This window comes from Zingiber officinale, chromosome 6A (genome assembly GCF_018446385.1).
Source record: "Zingiber officinale cultivar Zhangliang chromosome 6A, Zo_v1.1, whole genome shotgun sequence".
Classification (NCBI taxonomy): domain Eukaryota; kingdom Viridiplantae; phylum Streptophyta; class Magnoliopsida; order Zingiberales; family Zingiberaceae; genus Zingiber; species Zingiber officinale.
The window spans coordinates 80,077,193-80,084,913 of record NC_055997.1 but is presented as its reverse complement, the minus strand read 5'-3'; the positions used below and the strand labels follow the sequence as shown (position 1 = coordinate 80,084,913).

The 7,721-nt window shown below is 54.4% G+C and overlaps 1 protein-coding gene across 1 annotated transcript; it reads right to left on the bottom strand.

The window, feature by feature from the left end:
* Nucleotides 1-4,545: 4,545 nt before the first annotated feature.
* Nucleotides 4,546-7,153, bottom strand: LOC121994112 (FT-interacting protein 3-like). Its single transcript, XM_042548267.1, has one exon. The coding sequence runs from the start codon at nucleotides 7,151-7,153 to the stop codon at nucleotides 4,799-4,801; it is 2,355 nt and encodes a 784-aa protein (XP_042404201.1). The 3' UTR covers nucleotides 4,546-4,798.
* Between the last annotated feature and the right edge of the window lie 568 nt (nucleotides 7,154-7,721).

Here is a 7,721-nt window from a genome sequence, read left to right as displayed (position 1 = left end):
AAATCGAGAGTCGTGCCGGCGACTATAAACCCTCCGAGCGGAAGACCGTCGAGCTCCGACGTTAAAAATCGAGAGCCGCGCCGGCGACTATAAACACTCCGAGCGGAAGACCGTCGAGCTCCGACGTTAAAAATCGAGTCGCGCCGGCGACTATAAACACTCCGAGTGGAAGACCGTCGAGCTTCGACCTTAAAAATCAAGAGTCGCGCCGGCGACTATAAACACTATGAGCGGAAGACCGTCGAGCTCCGACGTTAAAAATCGAGAGTCGCGCCGGCGACTATAAACACTCCGAGCGGAAGACCGTCGAGCTCCGACGTTAAACGCTAGAGTCGGACTGACGACTATAAACCCCCCGGCTTGAAGACCGTCGAGCGACGACGTTAAACGCTAGAGTCGGACCGGCGACTATAAACCCTCCGGCCGAACGAAGGCAATAAGGAGGACTTGTGAGCAAGTATCCAAAAGTACTCGCCGTCAACACCCTTCGACCGTCTATACTCGCCGATCGGCCAAGTACCCAAAAGTACTTCGTCAACATCCAGCGAACAACCTCTTCTGTCGAAACAAGATATATTCATCCGAGAGAACAAGCTACGCAAAATACTTCGTAAAAAATCCTTTTCAAACGAGAGAGGTGTGATAAGAGGCGAGCGGACAACATGCGTATTGATTAGCGAAAGGAAAAAAGCAAGCAAAAGGATAGCATTAAAGAAATTAAGGCCGAGCGGCCTAATTACAAAAAGGGATAGTTTTTTAGCCGAGCGGCCGAATAACATGCAAACTTCTATTCTAAATAATCATAAAGATCCTTCGGGATGGTGCTAAGGAGCGTCGCCTGGTCTTGAGCTGGGATGGTGGCGGAATCGGAAAGTTGGCCTTTGGACTTCAAATATTCTGTCGTGGCATTCATGGCAAGTTCAAAGGCCGTGTACATCCGCTCGCAAACTTTCTCCGAAAATTCGGCCGAATGGATGTAATTTTGTCTCAAGGCAGCGACCCGACCTGGTTCGGCCTCCTGATATTCTTTAAGGGCTGCTCGGGAAGCATCGGCGGCTGCTTGATGTTCTTGTAAAGCAGTCTCGAGCTTCGCCACCTCATCCGATCGGACAATCTTCTCGTTGGCCAGTTGCTCCATCAACTCCTTTACTTTCTGCTCCAAGCCCCGAGCCTCGACATTCTTTTTCTCCAGATCGGAGATAGCCGTGTTTTTCCGAGTGGTAGCTAGGCTTATTTTTTGGTCGAGCGTCTTGACTTGCCGCTCGAGCTCGGCCAAAGTGTGGGCCTGATCGGCCATCTTCTTCTGCTCGGCCGCCAACAAGTCTTGGGCCTTCTTAAGCTCTTTCTGCAGCTCAGAGTAAGAAGGGCCTTGGGAGCCGGGCGGACCGCCTGCAGCCTTCAGTCTTCTCAATTCTTCGTCCACCATCGCCAGGCGGTTGGATACAGCTATCTCCTCTACCCATCTCTGTAATTAATAAGATCATTAAAAGTCGGTCGGAAGGAGTGCGTAAAAAACTTCGGAAGAAAACACTTACCCCAGTGGCCTGCTGCATGTGGCTGTCGGCCAAATTGCGGAGTGGAATCATCGCGACGCGCGCCCGAGCGTCGACCCACATTTCGGCTAGAGGCCCCTTCATTGTGATCATGTGCTCGGGCACGGTTGGTCGATCGGCCTCAGGCAGCAATTCTTCGGTCGGGAGGTGAAGTGAGACCCTGACGGTGCGTCGCCGACCGGGTGTAGTTTGAGAGGAAGCCGGGGAAGGATCGGAAGCCGGCGTAGAGAATTGGGACAAAATTGTCGAACGCTCTATTCGGCGGGGAGCGGGCGAAAGGGAGCTGACGGGCATGGCCTCCAAGGGGTCCGCCGACGCGTCCAACTGCGATGGGGTCCGATCGGACGAAATCGCCTCGACCTCTGGAGCTTTACCGCGAGCAGCTGCGGTGGCCCGTTCGGACGGCTGGACCGCGGACGTGGCCGATCGGAGGGGAGTCTCCAATCGGCGCCTCTTTTGTCGGAGAGGCCGCTCTTCTTCCTGAGCGGAGCCTTCCTCCCGGACGGAAGGCTCTTGGCTAACAGTTGCTCCCACCGCCGGCTCCGGGAGAGAAGCCTGGGCGGCCGACTCCTTGTGAGTCCCGCTCTCCCCTTCATGCGAGCCGATCGGCTCAATGCCAAGCGCCTCCATTTCTTTTGCAGCCGCGACCTCGAGCGCCGCCGCCTTCCTCTTCAAAATACCAACCATCACCGACTCCATGACAATATTCGCTGCAAAGGACAAAGGAGAAAATCAGTTAGCAATCAAAGCAAATGTACAAGTAAAATTCTTACCGAAGCCGCTCGGGAGGGGGGTTCTGATCGGGCTCAGGCCGAATATGTACATCACCCCTTCTGGCAGGAACTTCGTGATGTCAAACTTCAGACCGGCTAACATGTTGGCGGCATGAAGATAGTCCGGCCGGGTCTTGAACCTTTTGAGTTCTGGGAGAGAGGATGTCCGACCTGCCATTGGGTTCGGAAGGAGACCCGCTCGGGAAGGCGAATATAAAAGTAGAATTCTTTCCAATGTTTATTGGAAGAGGGTAGTTTGTTGAAGAAAACTAAACCGGGCCGAGCCTAGAACATGTAAGTGCCCAGCTCGGACTATTTAGGGTAGTAGAAATAGTAGAATACCTCCGGTCGGAGGGGAATATTGTGGATTTTAAACAGGACGACAACGCCGCATAAAAGGCGGAAAGTGTTGGGGACCAGACTTCCGAGCGGAATGCCGAAAAAATTGCAAACTTCAATGATAAAGGGATGAATTGGAAATCGCAGACCGGCTATGAACTGGTCGCGGAAGACACAAAAAGCTCCGCGCTGCGGTTTGTTCGGCCGAGCGGAAGAAGTGGGTAGGATAATTTCAAGGTCGGAGGGGATGTTAAAACTATCTATCAGAATATCGGCGTCGCGCCGATCGAAGCGCGACTCCATGGTGGTGTACCACGGGCCGAGAGCTTGGTCATGAGGTTGGGAGGAGCTAGCCATTGGCCGAGCGGACGCCAAAAAAGACGACAGGTAGAAGATAAAAGAAAGAAGATGACAAACAAAACAGCGGCCAGAGAATCCGAACTAGACAAAAAACACAAGATTAACGAAGAGGAAAGGAAGGAAGAGCCTTACAGAGAAGAAGGAGGATCGAAGGAAGAACGTAGGAGATCGTCGGAGAACAGAAGAACAGGGTTGCCGGAATGCTGAGAGTGAGAAGCTATGGAGCACGCGAGAGCAGAAATGTGGCGAAGGAAGAAAGCGAAGCCTTTATAGGGTGGAGTCCGAGCAGCCTCCACCGTCATATTCAGGTCACGAGAACCGGAGCACGCATCGCACCGTTCATTTCGAACCGCCTCGATCCCGTCAGAACACCACGCCGTCGTCGTACAATGACGGCAGCCTCGACACATGGCATTCGGCCACTGGAACGCATTTAATGAGCGCGTGCTCGACCTTAATGATGGAGATTGGCGAAAACTTCGAAAAGATACCGAGGAATGTTGGCGTTGACTGGCGTTTTAGCTGCCCCCGTGTGTCCGAGCGGAAGCAAAGATGCATATGGACGCCGCTTGGCACAACTGATGGTCCAGTCAGTCGGACTAATCGCCTCCTTCGATTAGACTTGAAGGGGAGACAAGTGATCCGGTAGTAAGGAGGGGGGACCCCCCTTCAAGCAGAGTCAACGCCACGTGGAAGTTGAAAGGTAAAAGGTCAACCAGGGGTTTGTCCAAGCGGATAAAGATTGGGGCGACCGGCCGAACGTTCCGAACGGAAGCAAAGACACCCCGGCGGGGAGTCGGGGTTCCGACGCTCATGTTGAACAGGGTTGTATGGCCGAGCGGGTAACCCGCTCGGCCGAATGCATAAAGTAGTAATACTGCGAACAGTCTCCACAGAGCACACAACCGAGAATCTCTCGAGCGGACTAGCACATATGACCGGCTGGATGTGAGGGGACTGCCGACCGGCCGGACGCTCGGAATGGGGTAAGAAGAGACAAAAGGACAAGGGAACATCTTCTGACAGCGGGTATGTTCAACGACCAGGCCATACGCAGGATCTTACGACAAAGGGTTCCGCTGTCCCATTAGAGATGTGCTCGGACTGTAGCAGTATGGTGTCAGGTAAGCTCTTCTGACAAGCCCATACTGAGGTATGGTTAGAGGACACGTATTCGCCTCGGTATGTATACGTGAGCCTCTTCACAGCTCTATATAAGGTGCCTCACACTTCGCCGGAGGTACGCATTCTCTCGTATTCAAAGTCACTTCTGCATTTCCTCTTGCCTGACTTGAGCGTCGGAGGGTCGTCGCCGGGAACTCCTTCCCGGCCCGACTTCCTTGCAGGTTCGCCGGAGGTCCATACGAGCGGTCGGAGATCTACGTCAGCAATTTGGAGAGCACCACGTGTCCAGTGTCTGTTGATTCAGCGTTCGGACAGGATCAGGTGGTATTATCGAGTATGTACGGACATCTTCTAATAGAAAAATAAAATTGAATGAAAATTTGATTCATCCGACATTTATCTGTCATTTACTCTATCATAACCTTCACTCAAAACACGACTAGCAAAAGACAAACTCCTCCCTCCATCTAGTAGTAACATGGAAGAGATAAATTAGGGTGACTAGGAGATAAGTGGACCAAGAGTAAATTACATGGGGTATAAAATTTTAAGCCATTAGCCCGAGGTTCAGCCCCTTAACTTCAAGGGGCGAATCACCGTCTACTTACTGCTATGTGGGTGGTGGTGGTGGATAGTCCTTCCCCGACTCTAAAGCAAGGTGTCGGTCCTAGCCGGCAACCGCCGGAAAAGGTTGGCCGCCGTCGATGGCATCTTCTTCCTCAACTTGGGATGCCGCATCACCCACAGTCCCGCTGCCAACGCTACCAGCCTGAACTCTATCGCGTAGAGAGTCACCGCCGCCACCAGGCAGAACGCCATGAACATGACCGTCGCCCGTGGATCTCTCCACGACAGCAGCTGGTGCAACCTCTCCCCCTGCGTAGCCACGTTCCCCGCCTGTACCTGTACATTCGTCGCCAGATTCCTCAACTTGAAGTACCTCGCGTGCACCACCTCCGGGCTCCTCGCCGTCGGATACGTGTCCAGCTCCTCGTCCAGCTCTTCCGGATTCACCTTCTCCACGTTTGAAACCTTCGCGTCCATGTGCGGCGGCTTCCGCGGACGGAATCTGTACCTCCACGCCGCGATAAAAACCATGTAGAGGAGCGCCGTCGGAAGAACCGACGCCGGGAAGAAGACGGCCAAGAGGTACAGGACGTGCACCAACAGAGTGGTTATCGGGTTCGCCCAACGGCACACGTCGACGAACCACCCTGCGAGCATACGCACGCCCGAGAAGGCCGACGAGAGACGCTGTAGGTTCGCCGTGCACCGCCGCAAGCTCCACTGATGCATCTGCGATTCCAGCATGTACGTCACCACCTCCCTCCTCAGCGGCGGCTCCATCCGGCCGAGACGGGCCACGACCGCGTTGGCCGCGTGTCCGCGGAGCGCCGCTTGCTGCTGTTGAGAGAGCGGCAGCGGGTGGGAGTAGTGCAGCTTGGGGAGCAGGGGCTTTGAGTAGAGGAGCAGAGTGTTTAGTGTCGAGGTGATGGAGAATCTGACGGCGAGGTGGATCTCCCCTGTTTTCTTGACGCCGGAGGGTTGAAGCACCAGCAACGGGTAAGAGTTGGAGTACACGCGGTCGGTTTCGAGAGTGGAGAGCCGAATTCTCACTTTCCCGAGCACAGAGTCTCTGTTTCCGCCGCCGGCGGAGTCGTCGAGTTGATTGTTGTCGAAGACGGCGACGGTGAGCACTGTGGCGTGGTCATACACGTCCCAATTGTACTGCTCGTGGAACCGTGGGCTCAGATCAGAGACGGCGGTGCGCGTGCGCACCCACTTGTGGCCGAACTTGGCGACGCAGTAGGCGTCGCAGGCGCCCTTCCCGTCGCGCGTCTTCGTCGGCAGGAGCCCCTCCGCCTGCAGGACGCCGAGCTCGAGCACGCCGACGGGCTTTTTCCACAGCTGCTTCGCCGATGGGCGAAAGTCGCCGGCGTACTGCACAGGCTCGGCGCTGACGTGGTAGCCGCCGTCGAGGCTGACGCGGGCCTGGACCTTGCTAGCGAACTTGTCCGCCTTGAGCTGGTCGACGTCGACGGCGAAAACGGGCTTCTTGAGGTCGTACCACTTGGGGCGGACGTTGCGGTCGTCAGGGCGCTTGTTGATGCTGGTCAGGGGGAGGTGGACGCGGCCGAGGACCTCGTCCTTGGTGGGGCTGACGCGATCTTCCACGGAGAGGAAGAGAGTGTCGTTCTCGAATGGCTCAGAGGCCACGAAGACGAACACCTCGTTCCAGGTGAAGATGTTGGAGCGGGACTTGATGGGCTTGGTGACGAACACTTGGCTCCCGAGCTTGGCCTTGCAGAGCACTTCAGGGATCCTGTTCTCGTCGGAGACGAAGACGTCGTGGGCGTTGATGATGTTGACTCGCAGGTACCACAGCCGCGGCGCATGATACACCTTGGACCGGTTGTAAACGCTGTGGATTCTACGGTCGACGGCGGGCGTGACATCGGGGTGCGTCGCGAAGGGGAAGGCCTCGTCGGCCTGCGTGCCGAACCAGACGGCGAGCATCAGTTCGCCCCTCTCCAGCTTCCTCCCTGCCGCGTCCTCCAACCGGTACCATTCCGGCGCCAGCGGGCTTTCCGGAGGCGCACGCGTCGGCACTTCGACGATGTCCAACGCGACGCGGCCGACGAAGTCGTCGACCACGAAATCCTTGTCCTTGAGCTCCACCACCAGGCTGGAACCCTGGACCTGGTCCTTGGGGACCGCGAACACCTCGTTCCACTCGGGGCTATGGTTCTTCTCGAAGTGCTTCGTGACGCACTTGAAGTTGCCGAGCACCACCTCCACGTAGGGGTCGAGGCTTCCGGTAAGATCCATGGCCGGCAGGTCGCGCGCCTTCACCACCCGCACGAACAAGTACTCCATCTTCTCCACCAGGTCGAAGGCGGCAGCCTTTCCGCCGCCTCCGAGGAGAGGGTTCGTGTCCTTTAGTTGGAAGTCAGTCATCGGTGGGACGAACGACGAAGGGAGCGTCCCTGCGGCGCCAGGCATGTCGGATTTCATATTGCACCCAACTTGTTCGACCGAGGGTCTAAGAAAGAGAGTCGTTCATTTTTCTGGTGGTGGTGACTAACTGAATGGATTTATGGAAGATTGCAACTTGTTGCTCAATGATGATGCAATAGAATAGCTCCTGGATTTAGTGTCCAGCGGAAGAGCGTGAAATTGTCATATTAATCCTTACAGTATATTTATTATAATTTTTACAGTATATTTATTATAATTTTTTTTTCTTTAAATGAGATATATAATTATGAGATACTGAATTTCTTGACCGCTTGTCTCGAATGAATTTCTAATATGCATCACCACCAACTCTGAAATTACTAGCACTTTTCAAATTAATCATGTGTACCGAGAGGGGGACCAACCAGACACCCTTATCTTCTGAAGAGGAGAAAAAAAATGATTCTTAATTATTATAATATTATATTTGATACGGTGACGAAGAAGAACTATAAAAGAAGGATCAAAGGGGGAAAAAGACATGCTAACATGAAGGTCGAGGTCAAAAATAATCAAAGACCTTGGTTGTCCAATCGGACCAGACGATCGGGAG

Bases quoted from the DNA above. Each gene is read 5' to 3' on its own strand.
- LOC121994112 (XM_042548267.1), bottom strand. From the start codon at position 7,153: ATGCCTGGCGCCGCAGGGACGCTCCCTTCGTCGTTCGTCCCACCGATG.